Source organism: Salmo salar, chromosome 22, assembly GCF_965601325.2.
Source record: "Salmo salar chromosome 22, fSalSal1, whole genome shotgun sequence".
Lineage (NCBI taxonomy): Eukaryota > Metazoa > Chordata > Actinopteri > Salmoniformes > Salmonidae > Salmo > Salmo salar.
Genome location: NC_138312.1, coordinates 3,461,440 through 3,479,338, shown reverse-complemented (window position 1 = coordinate 3,479,338; position 17,899 = coordinate 3,461,440). Strand labels below are relative to the sequence as shown.

The window sequence follows — 17,899 nt, the reverse complement described above, 5'->3', positions numbered from 1 at the left end:
CACTCTAGGTCGTCATGCTCCCGCGACTTAGCCGGATCGACAGGTTCCCATGCCTTAGCAGAGGTGACCGGTCCACTCCTGATCCCTGGGATCGTCATCTTGGTCGGCGTCCTGCAGCTGGAGCCGCACATCGGTGAGAGGGTACTGTCACGTGTGCTCCCTCTCCGGCCTCTAGGTCACCAGGTTGTTCGTTTATGGCGCACACCTGTCACCAACGTTATGCACATTTGCGCATAATGACAATCAACTGGACTCCATCACCTCCTTGATTACCTGCCCTTTATGTCACTCCCTTTTGTTTCCTCCTGAGTCATCATTGTTCCTGTTTTTGTTCCAGTGTCATGTCTGTGTGTTTGTGTTTCTTGTTTTGTATTTAGTTGCGTTTATTTATTAAAACACTCACTCCCTGAACTTGCTTCCCGACTCTCAGCGTACATCGTTACAGTAGTGCTTGCTGTTGTATGTATGTGAACTTCTGATACCAACGTAACACCACTATTAAGACTATCTGCTCTGAACAAGTCTCACTCACCTGCTATCTTGGTGGCGATGCGGGTGGTAACAGGGGGTCCAAAACCTTTGTTGGTACTGGCTTTGAGGGTGAAGAAGTAGGTGGTGCCCGGGTAGAGCCCCACAAACAAGTGGTGGGTCTCGTTGCGTAGCTTGAACACCCTGCCGCGCTGGGTGGTCAGGTCTGCACTGGGGTCCAAGGAGCTCAGAGCCTTATAGGTGATCTGTAAGAGCAGAGAGAAAAAAGTAACACTATGGGTGGGTTACAGCAACATTTTGCATTTACATTTTAGTCATTTAGCAGACGCTCTTATCCAGAGCGACTTACAGTAGTGATTTCATACATTTCATACATTTATTTAAAAAAATTCTCCATACTGGTCCCCCATGGGAATCGAACCCACAACCCTGGCGTTGCAAACACCATGCTCTACCAACTGAGCCACACGGGACCAGCAACATGGATTAACTCTTAAACTGGGTTAAATCAAGGGTTTATATTAATATTGTTGCACCAAATGTTAAACCTAGTTTTAAATTAATCCTAGTTAAATTAAATTGTGGCGGAAAAAGTACTCAATTTTCATACTTGAGTAAAAGTAAAGATACCTTAATAGAAAATTATTCAAGTAAAAGTGAGTCACCCAGTAAAATACTACTTAAGTAGAAGTGTAACGGTCGTCGTACGTAGTGGACCAAGGCGCAGCGGGTTGAGTGTTCATAGTGAATTTTATTGACAAATACCCCCTGCCACGTCCTGACCAAACTACAATAAACAATAACCCCTTATACTGGTCAGGACGTGACAAGAAGTCTAAAAGTATTAAAAGTAAACGTAAAAGTACAAATCATTTAAAAATAATTAAGCAAACCAGACGGCACAATTATTTATTTTTTTACGGATAGCCAGGGTCACACTCCAACACTCAGACACAATTTAAAAACAAAGCATTTGTGTTTAGTGAGTCCTCCAGATCAGAGGCAGTAGGGATGACCAGGGATGTTCTCTTTAAGTGTGTGAATTAGACCATTTTCTGTCCTGCTAAGCATGCAAAATGTAACGAGCACTTTTGGGTGTCAGGGAAAATGTATGGAGTAAAAAGCACATCATTTTCTTCAGGAATGTACTGTAGTGAAGTAAAAGTAGTCCAAAATATAAATAGTAAAGTACAGATACCCCAAAGAAACACTTCATTTAGATTAGAAGATGGATTTAATCAGAGGTGTAAAGTACTTAAGAAAAATACTTTAATCTAAGTTTAGTTTTCACTTTAAACCTCGATAAATTAAGCCTGTTGCTCTTTTTTTAATATATATATATATATATATATATATATATATATATATATATATATATATATAAACTTAGATTGGAGGTTTATTCTGAACTGCCATTTGAGGTGGTTTAACTGATAGATGGCAGCATATCTACTGCGGAGAGACCAAAACTACAGTTCCTCACAGAATAATTAGAGACAGGATGAATCCTAAGTTTTATGATAATGATGAGTTTTCAAGGAGATACCACTTCTCCAAAGACTCTGTAATGCAACTGGGAAGAATGGTTGCACAAACCAATAAGCTTTGGCGTGATAGGAATGTGGCTGTACCCCCACTACCTCAGCTCCTGGTGGCCCTACAGTTCTACGCAACTGGATGTTTCCAGATGGTGGATGGGGATCTTTTTGGACTCCACAAGTCAAACGTCTGCAGGATTGTAGTTAGAGTGTCCAGTGCTATTGCCGGTCTGAAGAATCAGTACATAAGGTTGAATCCTACAGAGGAAACAGTTGCTGGATTTTATAGGAGAACTAGATTCTTAGGTGTACTAGGGGCAATAGACTGCCCACCTCTCCTCTGCCACATCCTTTTTGGCTTTCTCTTTGAACATTTTCCAGCACTCCTTTATCCGATTTCGGTCCCTCTTCTCTTAAATCTGTGTCAACCCATTAAATCTGTTGCATAATACGGCCATGGGGTCTTCCTTCTTTTTGACAGTCGTGTTGAGTCTTTTTATCCTCTATCTTAGTAAATTCCTCCATCAGCTCCGACAAGAGTTTTTTTTCATAAGCAGAAAAATTTGAACTTCTTCGACATGCAATGATCAGGTGGCTAGCGAACAAATAATAAAGGGCTAAATAACGTTAACCTGTTAGGGCTAGGGGGCAGTATTGACACGGCTGGATAAAAAACGTACCCGATTTAATCTGGTTACTACTCCTGCCCAGTAACTAGAATATGCATATAATTATTGGCTTTGGATAGAAAACACCCTAAAGTTTCTAAAACTGTTTGAATGGTGTCTGTGAGTATAACAGAACTCATATGGAAGGCCAAAACCTGAGAAGATTTCAAGCAGGAAGTGGCCTGTCTGAGAAGTAGTGTTTCATCTTGGCTCTTTTTATTGAAGACTCAGGATCTGTGCAATAACGTGACACTTCCTACGGCTTCCATAGGGTCTCAGAGCACGGGAAAAAGTTGAACGATATCGAGGCAGGCTCTGGCTGAAACACTTTATCGCTTTTGGCAAGTGGCCACTCAGAGTACTATGGGCTTAGGCGCGTGCCCGCTTCGACCGAATGCTTTCTTTTCCTTTGTCTGTTTAACCTGTTAGGGCTAGGGGGCAGCATTTGCACGTCTGGATAAAAAAAATGTACCCGATTTAATCTGGTTACTAATCCTACCCAGTAACTAGAATATGCATATACTTATTATATATGGATAGAAAACACTCTAAAGTTTCTAAAACTGTTTGAATGGTGTCTGTGAGTATAACAGAACTCATTTGGCAGGCAAAACCCTGAGACATTTTCTGACAGGAAGTGGATACCTGATGTGTTGTATTACCTTTAAACCTATCCCATTGAAAAACACAGGGGCTGAGGAATATTTTGGCACTTCCTATTGCTTCCACTAGATGTCACCAGCCTTTACAAAGTGTTTTGAGTCTTCTGGAGGGAGATCTGACCGAACAAGAGCCATGGAACGATGATGTCCCATTAGACACCTGGCTGGCGAGTTCATGTTGGGTACCCTCGTTCCAATACGTTATAAAAGAGTATGCATTCGTCCACCTTGAATATTATTCATGTTCTGGTTAAAAAAGGCCCTAATGATTTATGCTATACAACGTTTGACATGTTTGAACGAACGTAAATATATTTTTTCCCCTCGTTCATGACGAGAAGTCCGGCTGGCTTAGATCATGTGCTAACAAGACGGAGATTTTTGGACATAAATGATGAGCTTTTTTGAACAAAACTACATTCGTTATGGACCTGTGATACCTGGAAGTGACATCTGATGAAGAGAATCAAAGGTAATGGATTATTTACATAGTATTTTCGATTTTAGATCTCCCCAACATGACATCTAGTCTGTATCGCAACGCGTATTTTTCTGGGCGCAGTGCTCAGATTATTGCAAAGTGTGATTTCCCAGTAAGGTTATTTTTAAATCTGGCAAGTTGATTGCGTTCAAGAGATGTAAATCTATAATTCTTTAAATGACAATATAATATTTTACCAATGTTTTCTAATTTTAATTATTTAATTTGTGACGCTGACTTGACTGCCGGTTATTGGAGGGAAACGATTTCCTCAACATCAATGCCATAGTAAAACGCTGTTTTTGGATATAAATATGAACTTGATAGAACTAAAAATGCATGCATTGTCTAACATAATGTCCTAGGAGTGTCATCTGATGGAGATTGTAAAAGGTTAGTGCATCATTTTAGCTGGTTTTATGGTTTTGGTTACCCTGTCTTTGAATTGACAAAACATTACACACAACTCTTGTAAATGTACTGTCCTAACATACTCTAAATTTATGCTTTCGCCGTAAAACCTTTTTGAAATCGTAAAACGTGGTTAGATTAAGGAGATGTTTATCTTTCAAAGGGTGTAAAATAGTTGTATGTTTGAAAAATTTGAATTTTGACATTTATTTGGATTCAAATTTGCCGCTCTTGAAATGCACCTGCTGTTGATGGAGTGCACCACGGGTGGCACGCTAGCGTCCCACCTAGCCCATAGAGGTTAACTAAGAGCAGATTCCCGGTCGGAATATTATCGCTTTTTTATGAGAAAAATGGCATAAAAATTGATTTTAAACAGCGGTTGACATGCTTCGAAGTACGGTAAAGGAATATTTAGAATTTTTTTGTCACGAATTGCGCCATGCTCGCCACCCTTACTTACCCTTTAGGATAGTGTCTAGAACGCACGAACAAAACGCCGCTATTTGGATATAACGATGGATTATTTTGGACCAAACCAACATTTGTTATTGAAGTAGAAGTCCTGGGAGTGCATTCTGACGAAGACAACAAAGGTAATAACATTTTTCTTATAGTAAATCTGACGTTGATGAGTGCTAAACTTGCTTTGTGTCTAAATAGCTAGCCCTGTGATGCCGGGCTATCTACTGAGAATATTGCAAAATGTGCTTTCACCGAAAAGCTATTTTAAAATCGGACATATCGAGTGCATAGAGGAGTTCTGTATCTATAATTCTTAAAATAATTGTTATGCTTTTTGTGAATGTTTATCGTGAGTAATTTAGTAAATTCACCGGCAGTGTTCGGTGGGAATGCTAGTCACATGCTAGTCACATGCTAATGTAAAAAGCTGGTTTTTGATATAAATATGAACTTGATTGAACAAAACATGCATGTATTGTATAACATAATGTCCTAGGGTTGTCATCTGTTAAGATCATCAAAGGTTAGTGCTACATTTAGCTGTGGTTTGGGTTTATGTGACATTATATGCTAGCTTGAAAAATGGGTGTCGGATTATTTCTGGCTGGGTACTCTGCTGACATAATCTAATGTTTTGCTTTCGTTGTAAAGTCTTTTTGAAATCGGACAGTGTGGTTAGATTAACGAGAGTCTTATCTTTAAAATGGTGTAAAATAGTCATATTTTTGAAAAATTTAAGTAATAGCATATCTAAGGTATTTGAATAACGCGCCACAGGATTCAACTGGCTGTTGAGTAGGTCAAGCGTCCCACCTAGCCCATAGAGGTTAAGTAATGACAATAATACATGATATTTTATGCTAACTAGCTTGGTTTATAAACTAGCTAGCTACAGTAGCTAACGTTAGCTAAAGAACGAGTTTTCTGTCTACTACTGGCAAATAACAGATTTTTATTTCAAATCAGCCTACCCATAAGAGCCTTTCACAATGGAGTTGCAGCAGTGCTACATTGTTATTATTTTATCAACGAACAGCAACTTTGTGGCCTCATTTGTCAAGTAGGCTAGCTACTTCATTTCAACTCATGAAATATCTCATATATTGGTGTAACATGTCACTAATCATAGTTTAAAACTGAAAATCATAGATTTACTGATCCAGATTCAAAATTAAGTGGTGCAACACATCTCTGATTAATTATAAACTTACATTTACAAAACCTAGATGAGCTCTAATCCTAGATTAATTTAAACCATGTTGGTGCAACCCACTCTATATCATATGAACAACATGTATTTAAATTGCATTCTATCATGCAGTATAGTGCATTATAAAACATCCTATAAGCACTAATAACAGACCATTGCAATAATAGCCTTCAAAGGCATTAAACACAGTTGGTTCATACCAAAGTCCCTAGTTTTACATAAATGTTTCAAGAAGCTAGGCGTATGTTGCATGTCACAAAAAGGAAAGACGTTTTAACTTATTGTTTATAGTTTTTTATCAAAATGCATTTTTTGGTCAGAAATGCCTTCTGGAGCATGTGAACTTTCATGTGCCTTAATAACAAACTTGTATTCCATCTGTAAATGCGAATAAAATTGTTAAAGTTCGAGCCTAGTTGGTTTAGCCACGGAAAAAAACAGGAACCTTCCCGCTAGCCATGATTGGCTGAGATAATGGATGGGCTGGACATGCCGAGAGATGAGTTCAGATTGGTCGGCCATGTACCATGCTTTTGTCTATAACATGAGCTGCTCAGTATGTGTAGATAATCCTTGCTACCGTGGCTTTTTTGAAAGATATAACTTTGGCCATGAAGAACTACAAAAGTGTTGCTACTGTTCTCAACAACATTGCTACCTTGAATTTATCTGGCTCTATTGACAAGAATCAGTGTGAAATAGTTGTGATGGACTACTTTATACACATGGTCAGTGTGAACCAGAGTGACTTGAAACAACGGGCCAAACAAGCTGTAGCTACAAACAATGGAAAAGACATGCTGCCATGAAGCATTCACCCATGTGTATGGGTAAGAGTCTAGCAAAATGTTTAGATATTATATATTTCTAATTTTGTCAAATTAATTTTCATTGCAAGTTAAAGTCTACTGTTCGCTAGCTAGCGAACATTAGCTTGCTGGCTCGCTAGCTAACGTTATGTGTATGATTTGTGTAGTAGTATTATTCATATCTCAGAAACCCATTTGCATTGCTAGTTATAGCCTAATGTGATCTAGCTAGCTAACATTGAACCTAATTGGTTAGCTTTAGCTACTTGCATATTCATACTACATGACAATCAGTTTGTAATGTAGCTATGGGTTGGGATTATTGTTCATTGTTTAGCTGGCTAGCTACATGTCTAAACAAAATACTCCACTTTGTCAGATGATTACATGACCCATCAAGTTAGCCAGATGTGTCTGGGGGTGATAATGGCCATCTATTGTAAGCAATAGTAACCCATCCACTTTGCTAAATGTGGCTAGGGGGTGGCTATAGCATTTCTTTCACATTACTTTTAGACAAGTGTGTCTGGGTAAGCATCATCTAATAATTATAAGATATTTCATTAATATTTTTATCTGGACACATTCTTATTTTTGATATTGCTACTATGCAAATATGCAAGTAACCATTTCACTGTACCGTTTACACCTTCTGTATCATGTGCATGTGACAAATAAACTTAGATTTTATTTGACATGGTGTGGTTTTACCAGAGATGATAAAGTGAACAACAACATGACCTAGATCGATGTCAGATTAGGATTTTGGCCAAGGACTAGATTAAGTGTATTTTTACCTGCAGTTTTTCCATATAGTAGGCTATTACTTCTCCCACTTTTAGTCTTGAAATCTTTGGTTGTTTACTACACTACTTTACTCACTCTGTTTAGCACATGGCCTGACATGTGAATCCTTAAATAGATGGGTGGGGATAAGGTTTAAGAGGTTGTGAACGATGCTGAATAGGTGTAGACAAACAAGAGCTCTCCAGTAGGTGTACCAAAAACATTCAAGGGCTATTTTCTCAAAAGTGGGGTTACAAGTTTATCAACTTTTAAAGCAGAATTACTTTCCCATTGTTCCTCAACAGCGGTGTATGATATACCATTTTGTAGCTCTGAGTCTCTACTTTTATCCCATATAAAAATCACAATTTCAGATTTTGCTCCATTAGACCGAATCGCGGAGGACGGTCACAAATGTTACACAATTCAGGAAACTAGGCGTATGTCGCAAGTCATGACTTCACAGGATATACGTTTTGAACAGAAATGCCTTCTCGAACATGTGAACTTTCATATGCCTTAATAACAAACTTTTATGCCATCTGTAAATATGAATCAAATTGTTAAATTACGAGCCTATTTAGTTTAGCCAAAGCAAAAGCGAGGTACCTTCCCGCTAGCAATGATTGGCTGAGATAATGAGTGGGCTGAACAAGCGAGAGATGAGTTTCAGATTTGTCTGCGGTGTAGCATCTTGTGCCTATAAAATGAGCTTCTCGTTATGCTATAAGATAATCCTTTCTACTGCAGTTTTTTCAAAAGATATAATGTTAGCCATGGAGAACTGCAAATATGTTGCTACTGCCTCAATAACATTGCTGCCCCAAATTTATCAGGCACTATCGACAAAGGTCAGTGAGAAAAAGTTGTGATGGACTATTTTCTGGAGGATGACTCTCTCTGACTCTGAAAATGAATCAGACGATGAGGAAATCCCTGATTTAGGTAAAAACATTTTCATTTAAGAAGACATTGTAGATTAACTTACGTGTGTGTAATGTTAGTGATGTTTTCTCAGAATTCTAACTAGCTAACATTGAACATATTTGGTTAACTTTAGCTAGCTATGACAATCGGTTTGAATTGCTAGTTAAAGCTTGCTATTAGCTAGCCAGCTGACGTTAGATGGCTGGCTTTCTAGCTAACATTGAACCTATTTGGTTAACTTTAGCTAGCAATGACAATCGGTATCTGTACATGACTATTTATATTTTTGTTTACTTTTACTTCACTACATGCCGAAAGAAAATAAATTACTTTTTACTTAATTTGTTTTCCCTGACACCCAAATGTACTCGTTACACTTTGACAGGAAAATTGTCAAATTCACACACTTATCAGGAGAACATCCCTGGTCATCCCTACTACATTTGATCTGGCAGACTCACTAAACACAAATGCTTAGTTTTTAAATTATGTCTGAGTGTTGGAGTGTGCCCCTGGCTATTCGTCAATAAAAAATAAAAATAAAAATTGGTCCGTCTGGTTTAATATAAGGAATTTGAAATGATTTATACGTTTACTTTTGATACTTAACCTGTTAGGGCTAGGGGGCAGCATTTGCACGTCTGGATAAAAAAAATGTACCCGATTTAATCTGGTTACTAATCCTACCCAGTAACTAGAATATGCATATACTTATTATATATGGATAGAAAACACTCTAAAGTTTCTAAAACTGTTTGAATGGTGTCTGTGAGTATAACAGAACTCATTTGGCAGGCAAAACCCTGAGACATTTTCTGACAGGAAGTGGATACCTGATGTGTTGTATTGACTTTAAACCTATCCCATTGAAAAACACAGGGGCTGAGGAATATTTTGGCACTTCCTATTGCTTCCACTAGATGTCACCAGCCTTTACAAAGTGTTTTGAGTCTTCTGGAGGGAGATCTGACCGAACAAGAGCCATGGAACGATGATGTCCCATTAGACACCTGGCGCGCGAGTTCATGTTGGGTACCCTCGTTCCAATACGTTATAAAAGAGTATGCATTCGTCCACCTTGAATATTATTCATGTTCTGGTTAAAAAAGGCCCTAATGATTTATGCTATACAACGTTTGACATGTTTGAACGAACGGAAATATATTTTTTCCCCTCGTTCATGACGAGAAGTCCGGCTGGCTTAGATCATGTGCTAACAAGACGGAGATTTTTGGACATAAATGATGAGCTTTTTTGAACAAAACTACATTCGTTATGGACCTGTGATACCTGGAAGTGACATCTGATGAAGAGAATCAAAGGTAATGGATTATTTACATAGTATTTTCGATTTTAGATCTCCCCAACATGACGTCTAGTCTGTATCGCAACGCGTATTTTTCTGGGCGCAGTGCTCAGGTTATTGCAAAGTGTGATTTCCCAGTAAGGTTATTTTTAAATCTGGCAAGTTGATTGCGTTCAAGAGATGTAAATCTATAATTCTTTAAATGACAATATAATATTTTACCAATGTTTTCTAATTTTAATTATTTAATTTGTGACGCTGACTTGACTGCCGGTTATTGGTGGGAAACGATTTCCTCAACATCAATGCCATAGTAAAACGCTGTTTTTGGATATAAATATGAACTTGATAGAACTAAAAATGCATGCATTGTCTAACATAATGTCCTAGGAGTGTCATCTGATGGAGATTGTAAAAGGTTAGTGCATCATTTTAGCTGGTTTTATGGTTTTGGTGACCCTGTCTTTGACTTGACAAAACATTACACACAACTCTTGTAAATGTACTGTCCTAACATACTCTAAATTTATGCTTTCGCCGTAAAACCTTTTTGAAATCGTAAAACGTGGTTAGATTAAGGAGATGTTTATCTTTCAAAGGGTGTAAAATAGTTGTATGTTTGAAAAATTTGAATTTTGACATTTATTTGGATTCAAATTTGCCGCTCTTGAAATGCACCTGCTGTTGATGGAGTGCACCACGGGTGGCACGCTAGCGTCCCACCTAGCCCATAGAGGTTAAGTACATATCAGCAATTCCATTTACTTTTGATACTTAAGTATTTTTAAAACCAAATACCTTTTGACTTTTACTCAAGTAGTATTTTACTGGGTGACTTTTACTTGAGTCATGTTCTATTAAGGTATCTTTACATTTACTCAAGTATGACAAATTAGTACTTTTCCATCACTGGATGTGGCTGGGGGTTATAGCATTTCTTCAGATGACCCATCAATTTAGACAAGTGTGTCTGGGTAAGCGTCATCTAATATTTATAAAATATTTTGAATCCTTAAAGAGATGGGTGGGGCTGGCTTAAGAAAGTTGTCACGTTCTGACCAGTAAAGGGGTTATTTGTTATTGTAGTTTGGTCAGGACGTGGCAGGGGGGTATTTGTTTTATATGGTTTGGGGTGTGTGTTTATGTAGAGGGGTGTTTGGTTAGTGTTTTCCGGGGTTTTTGGGCTATGTTCTATGTTAGTATATTTCTATGTTCTATTCTAGTCTTTTTAATTCTATGTTTAGTTTATTGATTTGGCCTTCAATTGGAGGCAGCTGTTCCTCATTGCCTCTGATTGAAGGTCCTATATAGAGGGGTGTGTTTTGTTTGGGTTTTGTGGGAAGTTGTGATTGCATAGCTGTGTATAGCCTGTAATCATGGTCGTTCGTATGTTTTTCTTGTTTTGTTTTCTTATTAAGTGTTCTAAATAAATATATAATGAGCACTCAACCCGCTGCGCTTTGGTCCACTTACTACGATGACCATTACAGAACTTCCCACCACAAACGGACCAAGCAGCGGGGAAAGGAGCAGCAGGTGTACTATCGGGAGTTTTGGACTTGGGAGGAGATATTAGCCGGAGAGGGACCATGGAGAGAGGCTGAAGAGGACCGGGATGCCACAGGGGAACACGGCTGGCAAGGAAGCCAGAGAGGCACCCCCAAGAAATTCTTTGGGGGGGGGGGGGGGGCACACGGGTAGTTTGGCTGGGCCAAGGGTAAGCCCTAAGCCAACTCCCCGTGCTTATTATGGGGAGTGTGTGGTGAACAGAGCGCCGGTGTATGCGGAAGTGCGCACGATCTCAATGCTGAATGGGTGTAGACGAAGAGCTCTCCAGTAGGTACCAAAACATTCAAAGGCCCTTTTCTGAAAAGTGAGTTTATCAACTTTCAAAGCAGAATTACTTTACCATTGTTCCTCAAATGCAGTGTATGATATACAATTTTGTAGCTCTTTACTTGTTATCAATGTAAAAAACCCAATTTCAAATTTTGCTACATAAGACCGATTTGAGCCAGTCAGTCACATATGTGGGCCTGCAAGTCTCTTTTTCCAGTGCTTTCTGATACACCGTCATTCAGGATGACCAACATTGCAAACAGCAATCGTTACCTTATTTGGTTTAATAGTTCCTAGTGACTAGCTGTCCTACTGTAAATAGAAAGGAAGAGCAGAAATGCAGGATAGAAAGGTAAACATATTGCTATACTGATGTGTTGGTTGTAAACACGGTGGTTGCCTAATTGGTACCAATCCCCAAAATAGTATGTGATTTAAGGAATTATTTCTATCAACAGCACACAATATTGTCATTTTTGGGCATATGCATTGTTTTCCAATAGTGAAGGAGAATATAATGGCAATGTCAGTTCTATTGGTCCTACCAGTGAGTTTCCATCTCCACAGTCCTGTGTGCCACGGCAATGAAATACTGGCAATACATTACAACAGAAATATTGACGGCGTCAAAACAATCAAGCAGCACTTCCATAACCACAAACATCCAAACACATGGCCTGTATTTCATTTTTTTACCGTTGGAGATTGATGTTTGTGTAAATTGATGTCTACAGGGTTACGGGCAATAAAAACATTTTAGACTGATGTTTCACAGATCACAACTCCATTATAAAATTCAAATCAAACCAATTGACAGCTCAGTGCCTGCTGGCAGCTAGGACAGTCGTTGCTTGAAAAGCTTTCATGGTAAGTGCTCGATCCGGCGTTGTCCCGAGACCGTATTGCACTGACCACAGGCAAATAAGCAGTTGGGGCAAGACAAACCCAGAAAGAAAAAAAACAAAAGATAAGGAGAGTGTGTGTGTGGGGGGTCATCCAGAGTTGGGTCCTATATAAGCCTTTTTGAAACCTGTCATTGTGGACCTCCAGACAAAGCTGGGCCAAAATGATGTAATATGAATATGGGTCTGGAGCCGTATAGACTTTGGGTGTGTGATTGGTGGTCCTTGGCTGTGTGAGACAGTGGGCTAGGGTGAGTCAGACTTCAGCAGCTGTCAGACATCATGGGGGTGTTTTAAAGGCTGCTGGCTAATCTAGACTGATTAGTTTAAGTCCTCATCAAGCCACTAATGGCTTGCAGGTTTTCCAAGCTCGATAAAGAGTCGTAAAGGAACTGAAACTGAAACAAATGGAGCCTTCCTGTAGACATGGTTTCCTAATTCCTTTCCTAGCTATAATTTATGCAATAAAGTTTAGGTTAACTGGTTCACAACACTTTAATATTGTGTTCACCAATTGTTTAAATATTTATCTTCGCAAGGCATCCGTTTGAGTTGACAACATCCACTATTGAATGCATGGCAGCAATAAATCTTTCCTTGTTGTTGTGCTTCAATAGACTGTCCCATTGCCATCGAGGTTCTATCTTCTGTCACCAGTCCTTACATTGGATACAAACGTCAGTGAAAAATGTATATTTGTGATATATTTATAGTGGAATTTCAGTTCTGTAGGCAGCAACACAACACATTGACTCAGGAAGTCCTACTACCATCAACACCCTTCCATTTTATACCCGCCAGGGCTGCAGTGAGATTGCGTTGCTCATAATAAATACCTGAAATCAATATTTATTCATGGAGACTCTTACTCAGACTTGTAAAATATTATCCCCAAATATTTTTTTCTTTAGTTTGGGTGTGAATGCGTATTCCTCTGGCTCTCCTTCTCCTTGGTTGATATACTCAGCAGGGAGGCGTAATAAAGCAGAGGTAGTTTACTGCCCTATGAAACAGCAGACACCCACCAAGGCACTGCACTGTGGATAATGGAGAGACTACGTCTGTGGAATAACTTGTCGCCGATACGAGAGATGGATGCCAATAAATAAGGACGCTGTACCAAACAGCAGCACACATAAATAAAAGCAACAGACACAGGGCAATGTGTCTTTTTGTTTAAGGGGAGAGTTCGGGGAAAGTTGCAGTTACTGCTGTTGTTTTGAGGTTTGAGTTTTCAATTGGTTCATAGTTCCTTACTCAACTTGAACTTTTGTCAGTGACAAGTTTGGTCTGAATAAAACATCTATATAATACAGTATGCCCTTCAAATTGAAATGGGTTAAACCAAATAAATATTATTTTACATTTTTTATTAGAAATAAGGACATTCAAGAATAGGATATTGGCTTCAATTGTTGGGACATTAATATATTTGCTTCAAAACCTCCGCAATCAATGAAAAGTCTACAAAATGCCATAGTAACAATGGCCTCAATTGCTATATCAATCAATAAATGTTTCCACCTCGGGGACAAAGGAGAGGACAGTTTCAAAAGCTACAAGGCAATCAATGGCCTCCATTATTCATTCATGTCCATTCAGTTATCTTGTATAGGAAGCCTTTTCAGTGTCACACTAGATACAAATCAAGAGGGAATGATGCTGATGCGTTTGGCGAAATAGAGGCTACAATGTGGGGAGGAAATGATAGGTCTCTATAATATACAAATAATAAAATATACCATTTAAAAGACACATTTATCCAGACTCACAATACATGAGTGCATACATTTTTAGGATGTGTATGTGATCCCTGCAGGAATTAAACCTACGACCTTGGCGTTACCAGCACCATGGTCTAACCAACCACGCAGAACCACATTGTCTGCCTGGGCACATTATCATTGGAGTTGAGGTGGCTGCCTGGCTGCAGTAGGGGCAGATGACACAGCTGCTATATGGCTACCAGCTCAGGGCAAGGTAGCAAATCCACTCCACTCAGGCCATTAGCGAACAGTTAAAAGGCAGGCCTGTAATTGAGTGGAGCAAGTGAAAAGTTGCTCCGCTTGTCCATCCATCTCTCCGTTGTCCCCGGGAATCAGGGACAAATGGGGTGCCATTTGTAGCATGCCATTTGTTGTGAAACAGATTAATTACGAGGCACAAAATGTTTACATTTTGTAGCATCTGTTACATAACATATAGCATGTTACAAACGACATCCCATGAGAGTACAACTGGATACAGCTCCAAAGTCTTACGGAAGAGACTTGGATGTAACTGTGGTCCTTACAGGATTGGCTAGGGAAGCTTGCACACATTTACAGTACTGTGCGTCTAGGGAAAGATGCAAAGGGAGGGAAAGTATTGATGCCAGAGAACTGTCACAAAGTGATGCGAGACGACAAAGGAAGATTCTGTGTGGATTTGGACACAGATTGATTTTATTTGTATGTACAGCGCTGCATATTGAGAGACAAGAGAAGAGCTGTCATTTGACGACTGCTACGTACACATTTAGCTTAGAATAGAAGGGTAGAACTTGCAATGCACAATCAACAGTTTTATTCGTTGGTTATGTCACTGAGATGGCAGCGATAATCAAATCAAATCTTATTGGTCACATACACGTGTTTAGCAGAGGTTATTGCGTGTGTAGCGAAATGCTTGTGCTTCTAGTTCTGACAGTGCAGCAATATCCAACAATTTCCCGACAAATACCTAATACACACAAATCTATGTAAAGGATTGGAATTAAGAATATATAAATATATGGACGAGCAACGTCAGAGCGGCATAAACTAAGATACAGTAGATAGTATAGAATACAGTATATACATATGAGATGAGTAATGCAAGATATGTAAACATTATTAAAGTTACATTGTTAATGTGACTAGTGTTCCATTTATTAAAGTGGCCAATGATTTCAAGTAGGTAGCAGCCTCTCTGTGCTAGTGATGAATGTTTAACAGTATGATGGCCTTGAGATAGAAGCTGTTTTTCAGTCTCTCGGTCCCAGCTTTGATGCACCTGTACTGACCTCACCTTCTGGATCATAGCGGGGTGAACAGGCAGTGGCTCGGGTGGTTGTTGTCCTTGATGATCTTTTTGGCCTTCCTGTGACATTGGGTGCTGTAGGTGTCCTGGAGGGCTGTTGCGCCTTCTTCACCACACTGTCTGTGTGGGTAAACCATTTCAATTTGTCAGTGATGTGTACGCCGAGGAACTTAAAACATCCACCTTCTCCACTGCGGTCCCATCGATGTAGATAGGGGGGTGCTCCCTCTGCTGTTTCCTGAAGTCCACGATAATCTCTTTTGTTTTGTTGATGTTGAGTGAGAGGTTATTTTCCGGACACCACACTCCCAGAGCCCTCACCTCCTCCCTGTAGGCTGTCTCATCGTTGTTGGTAATCAAGCCTACTACTGTTGTGTCGTCTCCAAACTTGATGATTGAGTTGGAGGCGTGCATGGCCACGCAGTGATGGGTGAACAGGGAGTACAGGAGGGGGCTGAGCATGCACCCTTGTGGGGCCCCAGTGTTCAGGATCAGCGAAGTGGAGATGCTGTTTCCTACCTTCACCACCTGGGGGCGGCCAGAAAGTCCAGGACCCAATTGCACAGGGCGGGGTTCAGACCCAGGGCCTCGAGCTTAATGATGAGCTTGGAGGGTACTATGGTGTTGAATGCTGAGCTACAGTCAATGAACAGGTTAAATGCACGGCCAATTTTTCAGTTTTTTATTTGTTAAAAAAGTTTGAAATATCCAATAAATTTCGTTCCACTTCATGATTGTGTCCCACTTGTTGTTGATTCTTCACAACAAATTACAGTTTTATATCTTTATGTTTGAAGCCTGAAATGTGGCAAAAGGTCAAAGTTCAAGGGGGCCGAATACTTTCGCAAGGCACTGTACTTCTCTTGGGAGATAATACGGTCGGCATTTGATTGTGAGGTATTTTAGGTCGGGTGAACAAAAGAACTTGAGTTCCTGTATGTTATTACAATTACACCATGAGTCGTTAATCATGAAATATACACAACCCACCCTTCTTCTTCCCGGAGAGATGTTTATTCCTGTCGGCGCGATGAACTGAGAATCCAGATGGCTGGCCCGACTCCGACAGGTATATCCCGAGTGAGTCATGTTTCCGTGAAACAGAGTATGTTACAATTCCTGATGTCTCTCTGGAAAGAAACCATTGCCCTGATCTCGCCAACTTTGTTATCAAGGGACTGAAAATTAGCGAATAATATACTCGGATGCAGTGGTTGGTGTGCGCGCCTTCTAAGTCTAACCTGAAGACCGCTCAGAATCCCTCTACTTCACCGGAGTTGTTTTGGGTCGGCCTCTGGAATAAGTTCAATTGCACTGAGTGGTGCGTACAAAGGATGCGCTTCGGGAAAGTCATATTCCTGCTCGTAATGCTGGTAGTCTCGGTGAGTTACCGCCGCTCTGATATGCAATAGTTCTTCCTGGCTGTATGTAATAACACATAACATTTTCTGGGCTAACAATGTAAGAAATAAAACATTAAAAAAAAAAATACTGCAAAGTTTCCTAAGAACTACAAGCGAGGCAGCCCTCTCTGTCGGTGCCATTTTCTTTTTTTTTAAGACCACAAAGACCAGAAAAATTCTAATCTGGACATTGAAGCCATTCCCACTGGTGATTTTCATTCTACCCCTCTATTCAGGGAAGGATTTAGACCATGGACACCTTGAATCCAAGATGGCGTAGCAGTGCAGACGTGTACAAAAAAAAATGCATGAAATGAAAATGAAATGTATGAAACTGTAAGTCGCTCTGGATAAGAGCGTCTGCTAAATTACTAAAATCTAAATGTAAATGTGTTATGTTCGTCCTCTCGTGTACTTTTGTATTTTTCGTCCTTATTTTGTATATATTTCAATCTCTTTATCATTTTAATTCAATTATACCTTCCGGTAACCTGCCTCAACCCAATGTGATACGGAACCGTTATTATTTTTGGCATTTTTTAGACCTTATAGCCAGAAACACCCAGCCATCAGCAAATAACCAGCTAATTAGCTATAAGCTATTTAGTCATTGTTAGCCATTGCTAGCTGCCTTTACCTTCTGCACAGATACCTGCCCTTTTTTTTGCCTGGATAATACTCGCCAGCCTACCAGTATCGGACTGTTTCTCCACTACAACGCCGGATTCCTGCCATAAACCCTGGACCATTACTCCTGATCTTCACAGCTAGCTAGCTGCCACCGAGTGACCCAGTACCGAAGCTATCCCTGAGGCCCACCTCCCGGCCTACTCAGTTGTTCACCAGGACTCCACCCAAACACGGATAGAATCCACCACTCCACCTGATCCTTTCCCGTAAGCTCTGGACCTTGGCACCGGATCACCGCTGCTACCGAGTGGCT

General features: G+C 39.8%; 1 protein-coding gene across 4 annotated transcripts in view; it reads right to left on the bottom strand.

Moving 5' to 3' along the window:
* Nucleotides 1–17,899, bottom strand: part of LOC106582631 (receptor-type tyrosine-protein phosphatase T) — a 593,162-nt gene that overhangs the window by 249,240 nt on the left and 326,023 nt on the right. For all 4 annotated transcript variants that reach the window (XM_082967335.1, XM_045705246.2, XM_082967334.1 and 1 more), the window contains one exon: nucleotides 533–734. In XM_082967335.1, coding sequence (XP_082823461.1) covers nucleotides 533–734 — 202 coding nt within the window. The remainder of the gene's footprint in view (nucleotides 1–532; nucleotides 735–17,899) is intronic.